The sequence below is a fragment of the Panthera leo genome, chromosome A1, assembly GCF_018350215.1.
Source record: "Panthera leo isolate Ple1 chromosome A1, P.leo_Ple1_pat1.1, whole genome shotgun sequence".
Lineage (NCBI taxonomy): Eukaryota > Metazoa > Chordata > Mammalia > Carnivora > Felidae > Panthera > Panthera leo.
In genome coordinates, this window is record NC_056679.1 from 2233077 (window position 1) to 2245646 (window position 12570).

The 12570-nt window shown below is 42.6% G+C and overlaps 1 protein-coding gene across 5 annotated transcripts in view; it reads right to left on the bottom strand.

Moving 5' to 3' along the window:
- Window positions 1–3946: 3946 nt before the first annotated feature.
- MICU2 (mitochondrial calcium uptake 2) overlaps window positions 3947–12570 on the bottom strand; it is a 142375-nt gene continuing 133751 nt past the window's right edge. For all 5 annotated transcript variants that reach the window (XM_042928483.1, XM_042928822.1, XM_042928568.1 and 2 more), the window contains 3 exons: window positions 7780–7888; window positions 7168–7325; window positions 3947–4585 (listed from right to left, as the gene is read on the bottom strand). In XM_042928483.1, coding sequence (XP_042784417.1) covers window positions 4481–4585; window positions 7168–7325; window positions 7780–7888 — 372 coding nt within the window. In that variant the 3' untranslated portion in view covers window positions 3947–4480. The remainder of the gene's footprint in view (window positions 4586–7167; window positions 7326–7779; window positions 7889–12570) is intronic.

The following is a 12570-nucleotide window of genomic DNA, read 5'->3' on the forward strand; positions in this document are numbered from 1 at the left end:
AGGTGTCCTCAGGTCTAAAATGAGTCTCTTGTGGACAGCAAATAGATGGGTCTTGTTTTTTTATCCATTGTGATACCTTATGTCTTTTGGTTGGAGCATTTAGTCCGTTTACATTCAGTGTTATTATTGAAAGATATGGGTTTAGAGTCATTGTGATGTCTGTAGGTTTCATGCTTGTAGTGATGTCTCTGGTACTTTGTGGTCCTTGCAACATTTCACTCACAAAGTCCCCCTTAGGATCTCTTGTAGGGGTGGTTTAGTGGTGATGAATCCCTTCAGTTTTTGTTTGGGAAAACCTTTATCTCTCCTTCTATTCTGAATGACAGACTTGCTGGATAAAGGATTGTCGGCTGCATATTTTTTCTCTTCATCACATGGAAGATTTGCTGCCATTCCTTTCTGGCCTGCCAAGTTTCAGTAGATAGGTCTGCCACTAGTCTTACGGGTCTCCCTTTGTAGGTTAGAGCCTGTTTATCCCTAGCTGCTTTCAGAATTTTCTCTTTATCCTTGTATTTTGCCAGTTTCACTATGATATGTCGTACAGAAGATCAATTCAAGTTACATCTGAAGGGAGTTCTCTGTGCCTCTTGGATTTCAATGCCTTTTTCCTTCCCCAGATCAGGGAAGTTCTCAGCTATGATTTGTTCAAGTACACCTTCAGCCCCTTTCTCTTTCTCTTACTCTTCTGGAATTCCTATTATACGGATATTGTTGTGTTTGATTGCATCACTTAGTTCTCCGATTCTCCCCTCATACTCCTGGATTTTTTCTCTCTTTTTCTCAGCTTCCTCTTTTTCCATAATTTTATCTTCTATCTCACATATTCTCCCCTCTGCCTCTTCAATCTGTGCTGTGGCCACCTCCATTTTATTTTGCACCTCATTTATAGAATTTTTTAATTCATCATGATTATTTTTAGTCCCTTGATCTCTGCAGCAATAGATTCTCTGCTGTCCTCTATGTTTTTTTTCAAGCCCAGCAATTAATTTTATGACTATTATTCTAAATTCTTGTTCCATTATATTGCTTAAATTGGTTTTGATCTACTCGTTAGCTATTGCTACTTCCTGGAGTTTCTTTTGAGGAGAATTCTTCCGTTTCGTCCTCTTGGCTAGTTTTCTGTCCCTCATGTGTTTTAAACGCTTGTTGTGTGCTCTGCACCTGTGAGCACTGCTGTATTAAAGGAGGGTCATGCACTGTCCAGGGCCTGGCCCTTCAGCAGGTGTTTTTTCGGCGATTGTTACTTGCTCTCTGTTGTGAGTTCATTTTATTACCCTACTCGTAGTGATAGTTTGGACCCTCCACAGGTGTGCTTTGATTTGTTCCTTGGAGTAGCCCTGGAAAGGAAAACAGATAGACAAACAGGAGACAAAAACACGCAAACACATAAATGACACAAACAAAGAAAAACAAAAACCTAAAGACTAAAACCAAAAACCCAAAAAACACCGACTGCAAGTAGAGAAGAGGGTGGGGGCGGGGCTGGTGGAAGAGCACAAAGAGAGAAATGACGGGGGAGAAAAAATAAACATTGACCAGGCTGAGAGACTAGAAGGCTTAATCATGAGAGAGAGAGGAAAATAAAGGAGGCAGGGAAAATGAAACAAAGAGAAAGTTACGCAGAGCAACTATATGGCTTGGTAATTCCAGAGAGAGAAAGGAGTGTAAAGAAGGAGGTGTAGAACGTGTGCAAGACAATGGATTAACTATGCCTGTTTAGAGAGACCAATGACCAGAGTAACCAGCCCAGGGGAGGGAGGAGATAAGGAGGAGAAATGGGGCGGGGGTGGCGGAGTGGGGGGAGAATGTATCTGCTCATCCAGAGTTGACCTAGAGTCAATCCAGGCAACGCTTGTGGGGAGGAGCTGTCCGCAGGGTCGGTGCTGCTCCGGTGGATACGCAGTTGCCCAGGGCAAAGGGGCGTGGCTTGGCGTCATCTGGCCCCACCTCCACTATGGGCCCAGGGGGTGAGCCCTGAGTCCCCTCCTTGGTGGGGGGGGGGGGGAATGGTGAGCCCCCAGTCTGTTCTCCACGGAGCCCACCCGGTGGCCTCCGTTTGAGTCGTCCTCACTGTGCCAGGGGCGCAGACGTGGGGGGGGGGGGGGTCCTTCTCTCTCCGCCAACACCCCTGACCCTGCGCTTGGCTAGGATTCCAAGTCGCGCTCCGTGCGCTCCGGCGCTGGGGAAGCGCCTCTCGTCGTGGCCACGTGTGGTCCTGGTGGCTTCGTCTCTGCCGCCGCACTTCAGGGACGACCGCCTTCTCCTACTGCAGACGGAGAGCCGCTGCCCTTGCCCCTGCGAGCCCCGGGGTGGCGGACTCCAGGGACACGGCGGCCTTTTCCTCCTGCAGACTGCACCCCTGGCCCAGCCACTGCACGGGGGTGGGGTGTGTGGGGGGGTGGGGTGTGTGGGGGGGTGGGGGTGGGGGTGGGGGGTGGACGCAGGCGGGTTCTGTGCTATCGCGCAGCCCTCCAGAATGGCAACCGCTTTCTCCAGCTGCGGACTGAGCCCCTGACCTACCCCCGCACCCAGGCCCTGGCTCTCCTCCTCCCCAGGTGCGCGAACAGGGAGCGGGCCCCAGGCCCCAGTCCGAAGAAAGCCCCCCAGTCAGAGATCGGATCCCTCTGTCTCAGTCCGAGGCCTGTCTCCTGTCCGGATAAGGTCCCGCACTGTCCTGGCCACTCTTTCTCTTCCCTTCGTCCCTCCGCAGAAGGGGGTCCCTCCCCTCCGCGCCCGCACGGCCTTTTGTCTCCCCCCGCTCGCAGTTACGCACCTCTCTTTTTTCCCCGCTTTCCCATTTTCTTCCTGGTAGATTCAGACTCGTTTCCTCCCAGGCTCTGGTGTCAAAGTCCTTTGGCTTCTGCACTTCTTTGTTTGAGAGACGCCGGACGTATGGATCCCCCTGCTTCTCCGCCTGTTGGCCTCACGGATTCTTAGTCAGTAGGTTACGATCCATTGCTGACATTAATTACTTTGATACTCAGATTGTACCGGATTCGGCCAGGGGGAGCCCCTTCAAGTCGGCTGTTGCCTTTTTGCTACACTTGGGACATCCTCATTATTATCTCTTACTTCCAGGCTCATCTTGTACTTTCCCTGCTCTGGTCTCAGAATCAGCCATTTAACCAGGGAATGGAACATGTTTTAGTTATCATTATTACTATTTTTAAAACTTTTTTTTGTTTGTTTTAGAGAGAGACAGGAGGAGAAATGGAGGGGTGAGGCAGAGAGAGGGAGAGAGAGACTCTTCAGCAGGCTCTGCACTCGGCTTGGAGCCCGACGTGGGGCTCAATTTCATGAGAGTGAGATTAGGACCCAAGCTGAAATCGAGTCGAACACTTAACTGACTGAGCCACCCAGGCACCCCGAAACATGTTTCAAAGATTTGCAATATTCTTACTTAAGTAGCTTATTTTTAAAATATAATTTTCCTGCGTTCGGCTCTGTGCTGACAGCTCGGAGCCTGAAGCCTGCTTCACATTCTGTGTCTCCCTCTGTCTCTACCCCTCCCCTGCTCATGCTCTCAAAAGCAAACATTAAAAAAATTTTTTTAAAGTAATTTTCACTTATCGTGTTTAAAAATGCCATTTTACTCACAACAGCATTTTATATTTAATGCCAATTAATTTTTAGTGCCATTTTAAACATTTACCCACAACCCACTATATGCCATGAGACCCCGATCTTGTGTTCAAGATTCTCCCCAAAACACTATAGTTTGTTTTTTTTTTTTAATTTTATTTTTAAATGACATCTACATCCAGTGTGGGGCTTGAACCCACAGACCCAGGATCAAGAGTCTTGCTTGCTCCACTGACTGAGCCAGCCAGGGGATCCCCCAATTACGCTAGTTTTTGAGAACCTGAACTAATGTGGTTGGCAAGGATGAGAGTATTTATATTTATAAAAAAGTTTTAAAAAACACATTAAAAATATAATTTTTGTATCTGTGTAAATACTTTATTTGGTTTCCACATACGATATTGAAATTTACACATTATTTTTAGGACAATTAATATACAGCTAACTGAAATAAAATGTACAAGAAGCTTATGAGATATGAGATGCAGACAAGAAAATCTGAAATGTTCTTAACTGAATTTGTGCTACTGGGAACACCAGGACTCCTGGCCTTGATCTTAGCCTTGTGTGTCTACTTTTTTCTGTAATTACTCACTGACACCCTTCCAAAGAGATGTTTTACTACTGTGTCTAAGAAATCAGTGAATAATGAGGTTTTCAATCTTATCAAAGTACAAAGCATGACTTCAATTCTAGGCCCTCTGACAGAATCCAGTACCTGTATTTACTAAGTTCTTTAATGAAATTTTATCAAGAAATTACTGAATCAGGAAGTAAATACAAGGCATCTTTATATGACAAAGAAAATCAATGAAGCCTCCAGAAGACAAACATCTAGTACTTAAAAAAAAATTCCAAATTCTGACATTCAGAGCAATGTAATTCCCATATTATTTTTCTAAAAGAGACCTCTTCCAGCTTGTTTCCAGACTTCTTTTACTCCTTTAATGCTTTCTCTTTTCACACATTTCCAGTATTCTTGTATACTTTGTTGCTGTGGGACCTGTTAACACAAAGTGAAAGTAAAGAGATCATTCTCTTCAAGGTTAGACACGATTTCATGCGAGCTCGGTTACCATTTATTTCCCACATGCCTCCAGAGAGTCCCTGAGATGGATTATGTCGTGAAAGAGGATTCCAACAGAACTGTAAGTAGGACGGGGTAAAGGATAAAACATGAACGTGATGTAAGAACAGCCTTGGGGAACTCAAGAGTGGAGGCTAAGTGCACGTGATTGGAGCCTCTTCCGTAAGAAGATAACGAAGATCGTGGGCAATTTCTTTCATATATTGGTTTTAAAAAATGTAATGATTTCATGACGCTTTATAATATTTTATAATGTTTTCCTTTTTTTTAATTAAAAAAAAAAATTTTTTTTTAACGTTTTTTTATTTTTGAGACAGAGAGAGACAGAGCATGAACGGGGGAGGGGCAGAGAGAGAGGGAGACACAGAATCGGAAGCAGGCTCCAGGCTCTGAGCCATCAGCCCAGAGCCTGACGCGGGGCTTGAACTCACAGACCGCGAGATCGTGACCTGAGCTGAAGTTGGACGCTCAACCGACTGAGCCACCCAGGCGCCCCTATAATGTTTTCCTTTTTATGGTGAACTTTATTTAGCTATGTGGAATATAAATTATAAGCCTAAAACTCTGATTTAAACCTACCTAAGTTAAAAAGAAACAATATATTTTATAAGAGGCTTTAAGAAAAAAGACTATAATTCATCTAAGTGCTCTGTGAATTAAAAAGTTCTATGAGTATTATTCCTCTGTTAAAGAAGAAAGTAAAGGTTAAAAAACATGTGTATCCTTGGTGAGCACAGGAGGACAGCATTGCTGGATATCTCCCAAATGGAAGCAAATCTGCCAGTTGAAATTTTTTTTTAGAGAGAGTGAACGAGTGAGCAAGCTAGCATGTGTGAGCAGGAGAGGGGCAGAGAGAGAGAGAGAGAGAGAGAGAGAGAGAGAGAATCTTAAGCCGGCTTCATGCCCAGTGCAGAGCCCGACATGGGGCTCTATCTCATGATGGTGAGATCACAACTTGAGCCGAAATCAAGAGTTGGAAACTAAACCAACTAAGCTACACCGGTGCCCTGCTAAAGTTTTAGATTTATTTAAAAAGTTTATTTATTTGAGAGAGAGACAGGGAGAGAGCATGCGTGCACAAGTGGGGGAGGGCCAGAGAGGGAGGGAGAGAGAGAATCCCGAGCAGGCTCTGCGCTATCAGCTATCAGGGTGCAGCCTGACTCGGGGCTCGAATTCACAAACTGGTGAGGTCATGACCTGAGCCGAGATCAAGAGTCAAACGCTTAACAGACTGAGCCACCCAGGTGTCCCTATTTTAGATTTTATATATATTCTTTTCCGGATCGATTTACAGCTCTATTTAATGTCTTTGAGAAATGGCAGAGGCTCGTGGGTATATTAAATCGTTACTGCAAAGGCTGGTTTCATTTTCAGGGACAGGATTATTCACGATGAGATGCTAAATGCCTACAAAGCTTGTGAGACACATCTGCTAACAGAAATCATATTTACTCATTTTCCATTAATAATGTGGGTAGCAGGAAAATGATGTGCTTTTCGAGGAGTAAATGAAGGGGGCTGTTCATGAAGCCACCACATTCTCTCCCTCATTCTCTCCTTTCTTCTGGCCGAACTGCCTCTTACCATACAGTTTTCTTTCCACCCTTGTTTTCAACCTGCAGACTGCTTTTATGAGGGTGCTTCTTTTTTTTAATTAATAATTTATTTACTTTTTGATTTACATCCAAATTAGAATATAGTGCAACAATGATTTCAGGAGTCGATTCCTTAGTGCCCCTCCCCCATTTCGCTCATCCCCCCTCCCACAACCCCTCCAGCAACCCTCAGTTTGTTCTCCACATTTATGAGCCTCTTTTGTTTTGTCCCCCTCCCTGTTTTTATATTATTTTCCTTCCCCTTCCCTTATGTTCATCTGTTTTATCTCTTAAAGTCCTCATATGAGTGAAGTCATATTTGTCTTTCTCTAATTTCGCTTAGCATACTACCCTTATGATGGTGCTTCTAAGCAGATTCCAATTTAAACAAAATTTTGAGTTTTATTTGTCCCACAATTATAGACTAATTTGTGAAGAATCTGAATACAATAACAATGGCTAACATTACTTCAACTGTCTCAGGCACTATCCTAAGTAGAATTAATTCTTACAACATTGTTTTCTGGTAGATTCTATTAGTTTCCTCATTGTACAGATGAGGAATGGGAGGCTCTGAAAAGTTAAGTGGCTTTGCAAGATTAGGCAGCCGGTGACAGAGCTGGGATTTGAATTTAGGTGTGTCTAACTACAGAGCCCAAAGTAAAATGATTTCTGAATAGCAGTTTCTTATTAGATTCATATTAAAAAAAAAAAAAAAAAGCAAAGGAAAATACTGGATCCCATCTGAAGGAGACATCTCGGTTTGTGATCATGGCTTATAATCTCTTCACAAATGATAAAACCTCCATTTACGACCACACACACATTGCCCAAATTCTAGGTGTAATGCCATTCACTTAATTACATGTAAACATGTAGTTATTAAAAACTCAAAATCTTTACCCATAAACCTCGATGCATCCTGTTTTTTAACACCCCGAGAAACTCTCCATGACTAAGACATTCATCACCATCCACATCAAAGATCTTGAACACGGTGTCCAAAATATTGTTTGAGAGTTCCTGCCCTGTTGCTACTTTCACGGCCCTCTTAAACTCCGCTGAAAAAAGAAAACATAAAACAACGCATCAACTGTGTGAAATAGTCTAAGTGGAATTCACCTAAATTTTATTATTTGAGAAGCAAAATTAAGTCTAAATGTTCATTATCACAAAACAAAAAATACTCATTAAGAATATGTTGAAATAATACATTTGGCTGAGAAATGTCTTGAAAGTAACTGAAAGAGAGGCAGCCTGTTTTAATTGAATCAATGTTCTAAAGAACATATTTAAATATTCCCTTTTCCTTTTTAGGAAATAAGAAAGTAAAAGCAAATAACGTAATTGTTAAACGTGAGAGTCCTTGTAAGTCTAGAGTAACCACACTGAATTAATTAAAAGGCTAATCAACTGTTTCACTGGTAATTGGCTCCTTGACTGGTATGTTCTCGTTGAAGAACAGAGTGATGTTATTTGTAGATGACAAAAATTAAACGAAGTCACGTCACTTACCCAGTCTGACAGGACGGTGAGCTAAACTAAACATTTGCATGGCAATAGCAAAATCTTCTAGGTGGGTGGCAAAATGACAAAAGGACTTGAACTCATCCAAACTAATACTCTAATAAAATAACAAAAGTGAGTGTTAATTACGATTTTGTAAAACCGATCTCAGAATATAAGCAGAAGCGTAAGTCCTGTTTCTACCATAAAGCTTGTGAACTTTTGTAGCCTTCCAAGAGAGTCTATTAAAAAGACGGGCAGGGCCACCGTGCATGGGTGGCAGACTGCACACTCTGTGCAAGGGGTCTCCTGGATCGCGCAGGGCGAGAACCAGGGTGGCCCTGTGTCACAGACCGAGTTGTCTCCGCAAAATCCACAGGCTGAAACCCAGACACCCAACATAACTGTACTCGGAGACGGGACCTTTAGGGAAGCAATTAAGGCTACCTGAGGTCACAAGGGTAGGACCCCACTCTGATAGCACCGACGTCCCGATAAGAGAAGGGGACAGCAGCGCACACTCACTCCGCACGTAAGCACAGACGACAGGCCTCGTGAGGACAGGGTGAGAAGGCGGTGGTGGTCTGCAAGCTGGGAGGAGAGGCCTCACCAAAAACCAACCTGCCGGCACCTTGATCTTGGACTCCGGGCTCCAGAGTTGTGAGAAAATGAATGTGTTGTTTGAGCCATCCGGCCTGTGGCATTTTGTTATGGCTGAGGAGACTAACACCCCGTTAAGTGCTCTGCCTCCTTGCTTTTCTGCTTTATCCGTGGACACGGCACGGAGAAAGAGCACTGGGTTTGGGAGTCAGAAAAGCTGTGCTTTCATTCCAGTTCTGCCATTTACTGTGTGCATGGTCTTGGCCTCTCCGAGCCTTAGCGGAGTAACCTTTCAGGAAGTAAGTGATTTGCTCAAGATCTACCAAGTGGAACAATCAGGATTTGAACCTTCGTTCCTAACTTCAAAACCTCTGCCCATAAAAACAAAACAAAAATAAGTTAGAAAAACTAGTTTTTCCACTGAAAAAGCAAACAAAGTATGAAAACTGTTAATTTGAAAGTAAATTCTTCCCTGCCTAAAAAAAAAAAACTTTCTCGGGGCACCCGTGTGGCTCAGTCGGTTGAGCGTCCAACTCTTGATTTCAGCTGAGGTCATGCTCCCAGGGTCATGGAATGGAGCCCTACGTGAGGCTCCATGCTGAGCAGGGAGCCTGCTTGAGATTCCCTCTCTCTCTCCCTCTGCCCGCTCCCCTGCTCACACTCGCTCTCTCTGAATATATATATATATATATAAAGGTTTCTTTTGTAGGCACCTTCAGGATCATGTCCTCTGCATATAGGTGGTGGTCTTATTCAAGTTTCACTGCCCGCAGCCTTGGTAAATTCATGGAATTTTTACTTTTAAAATTTAGTTAAGTCTTTGAAGAGGTAACATATACACATGGTAAAAAAACAAATTCTAGAATGGATAAAAAACAAAAAGTCTTTTTCCCTCCTTTGACCTCCAGTTCCCTTTCCCAGAGGTAAAGCACTGGTACCAATTCTTTGCGTATGCTTCCAGAAATATTCTACTCGTATAAAAGAGCATACACACACCCCTGTTTTACACAGTGGGAGTGTCCTCTTCACACATTTCTACACTTTGCTTTGTACTCTTAAGAATACATCTTATTAGCAGAAGAGTGGCCATTCCTCTGTATCGTAATCTCAAAGCCGCCCCTCGGTGCAACCTTCTGATTTTTCCTTTACTGATAGGTGAAAAATAGCATGCCATCAATGTTTGAATCTGTAGGTCTTTAACTGTGAATGAAGTTTAAACACTTTTCTCTTCTGTTCTTATTGGTGATTTGTGGAGTTCTATTCTTGTGTCTTTTTTATGTCCTCTGCCTAGATTTTTAATGAGCTGTTATGTGGCTTACTGCTGAGAGACAAGTCTCCATGGGTCTCTCACGTTTCTGCACATCTTTCAATGAGAAGCTCCAACTACTTTATTATTCCAGACTATCTTTCTAGGGGCATTTGTATAGCGAACAGCCTAGAATATTGACGATGTCTGCTTTGGAAGTAGAGCACAGTTTTGCTTACTGCCCATTATAAAAGATTCAGAGTCCTGAAGATGAGCTTTCTTGGCTATGTGTGTGGGCAGCATCCACAGGGTACTCAGCATGGTCCCCATGGGACTTGGGAGGCGAGGGAGGACTGACACAAACATGATGCTCATGCTGTTGCTATGCTATGAATGATAATGTTCTTTGTCTCTGACCCGATAGTCTTGTATCTTCGGTCAGCATCCATGAAATGGTACAGGCTAACTTCCAAATAGATAAAATCTCAGATACTTTACATTTATTAACACATTGGTTTTTAGGATCCCTTTATACATTAAATAGGGCAAAATTTAAGACCTTTCAAAATTCTTGATTTTTAAAGATCTCATGATAAATTAAAGAAATGGGCCCATTACATATGATGCCAATATTTCTTCCCTCCCCCCAATTTGTTAATTTTTTTTCTTTTGACTTTGATCCCAGTTTTGAGGGGGATGAGGGGAAAGCAACAGAATTTTTAACTTTTAGACAGCAATTTCATCAACTTTTCCTTGAAAGCTTCTGAGTTTTGCCTAGAGAAATATGCATACCCTACTCTGAGATGATTGTTTCCAAGTTTCCTTCTCTACATACTCAGTTTCATTTCCCCCTGTAACATTTAATTCTTAGATCTATCTGGAATTTTAGAGTAAGGAGTGAGGCAGAGATTTACGTTCATGTCTCCCTCAGATGGCCAGTCAATTAACCTAATGCCATTTATTAATAATTCCTCTTTTACCCAGCTAATTTACAATATGAATTCACATATACTAGATTTCCATGTGTATTTGGGTCTAGTTTTGGACTTTATATTCTGTTCAATTGATAGGTCTGTCAAATTCATTGTAACAGGCTGTTCTAGTTATCAATATTTGGTAATATATTTTAATATCTCAATATTCTTTTTTTAAAGACTTAATTTTTTATTTTGTTTTTTAAATTTTTATTATTTAGACATTTTAAAACATTTATTCATCTTTGAGAGAGAGAGAGGCAGGGTGTGAGTGGGGGAAGGGCAGAGAGAGCGAGAGACACAGAATTCTAAGTAGGTTGAGCTGTCAGCACAGAGCCCGATGCGGGGCTTGAACTCAGAACGGCAAGATCATGACCTGAGCTGAAGTCGGACACTTAACATACTGAGCCACCCAGGCGCCCCAAAGGCTTAATTTTTTAAAAGCCATTTCAGGTTCATAGCAAAATGGGAGAAGTTACAGAGATTTCCTGGATATCTCGTCCCTGCAGCATTCTTTTCATAGAAACTTTTACGGCCTGTCTAGTTCACTCATGACAATCTGATGACATTTTTATTGAAACCCATTACTGCCCACCGATACTTTTTGGTTCCTGCACATAGGAAAGATTACACCTTTCTGCTTCTTTGCAGCTATGTGGGGTCATGTGATCAGTCTGGCCGGTAGCCAAGTGTGATGTTTCTAGGCCAACACACTTAATTGCTGGAATGTACTCACTCCTTTCTTTTCCCGCCACGGCCTCTGAAGATGATGTTTTTTCCAGACGGTAAAGCTCCAAGATGGCAGAGCTTGAAGAGTCTGGGTCCCTGAGCGACTGAGTAGGCAGAGGCGCCTGGCAGCCCACAGTGGAATGTGGCACGACTGAGAAAGAGATCTTCCTTACGTTGGCCACGGGGACGGCGCGGCAGTTTCAGAACTGCAGCAGACCCAGGCTGTTCCAGTATAAGCGTTACATTTACAGACGACTCTAAGGGACAACTGCTACGTCTATAATATTAAGACTTCCCGTTCAGAATAGGAGATAGTGCTATAATTAGGCAAGTTTTCTTTTATATCTATCAAGACTTTAAAGTTTCATTTTCATGTATTTCTTGTTAAATTCATTTTTAATTTTATGTGTTTCTATTTCAATTACAAATGAGATCTTAATTATATTTTATGATCTTTTCCCTCACTATAGAAATAGCTTTCAAAAATTATATAGGGGCGCCTGGGTGGCTCAGTCGGTTAAGCCTCTCACTTTAGCACAGCTCATGATCTCACGGTTCGTGAGTTCGAGCCCCGTGTCGGGCTCTGTGCTGACAGCTCAGAGCCCGGAGCCTGCTTGGGATTCTGTGTCTCCCTCTCTCTCTGCCCCTCCCCTGCTTACTCTCTGTCTCTCTCAAAAATACATAAACATTAAAAAAAAAATGAAAAAATTATATAAAAACATGCCCACTCCAATACTATGTTTTGGAACAATAAAGTAAAAGAAATATATAAAGTAAAAAAATCACTTCAAATCTTACAACAGTATATTAATCATTAATAGTTTGGCAATCATTACTTAATACACATATATATAAACATATACACATGTAAACATTAAAAAAAGAAAGTGTGTATATACACACGCCATTACATTTTCTTTCTTTTTTTTTTAATGTTTACTTATTTATTTTGAGAGTGAGAGAGGGAGAATGTGGGAGGGGCAGAGAGAGAGAGGGAGAGGGAGGGAGAGGGAGAGGATCCCAAGCAGGCTCCACGCTGCGGTGCAGAGCCCAATGTGGGGCTCGATCTCACGAACAAGTGAGATCATGACCTGAGCTGACATCAGGATTAATCGACTGAGCCACCAGGTGCCCCTGCCGTTACCTTTTCTAACCTGTAATTTGCACACGGGGCAGCTACCGCTAACATCCTAGCAGTGTAACAGGCACTTCACTGAATTTTGGCTGTTTCTAATCGCTTTTCAGTGCGAC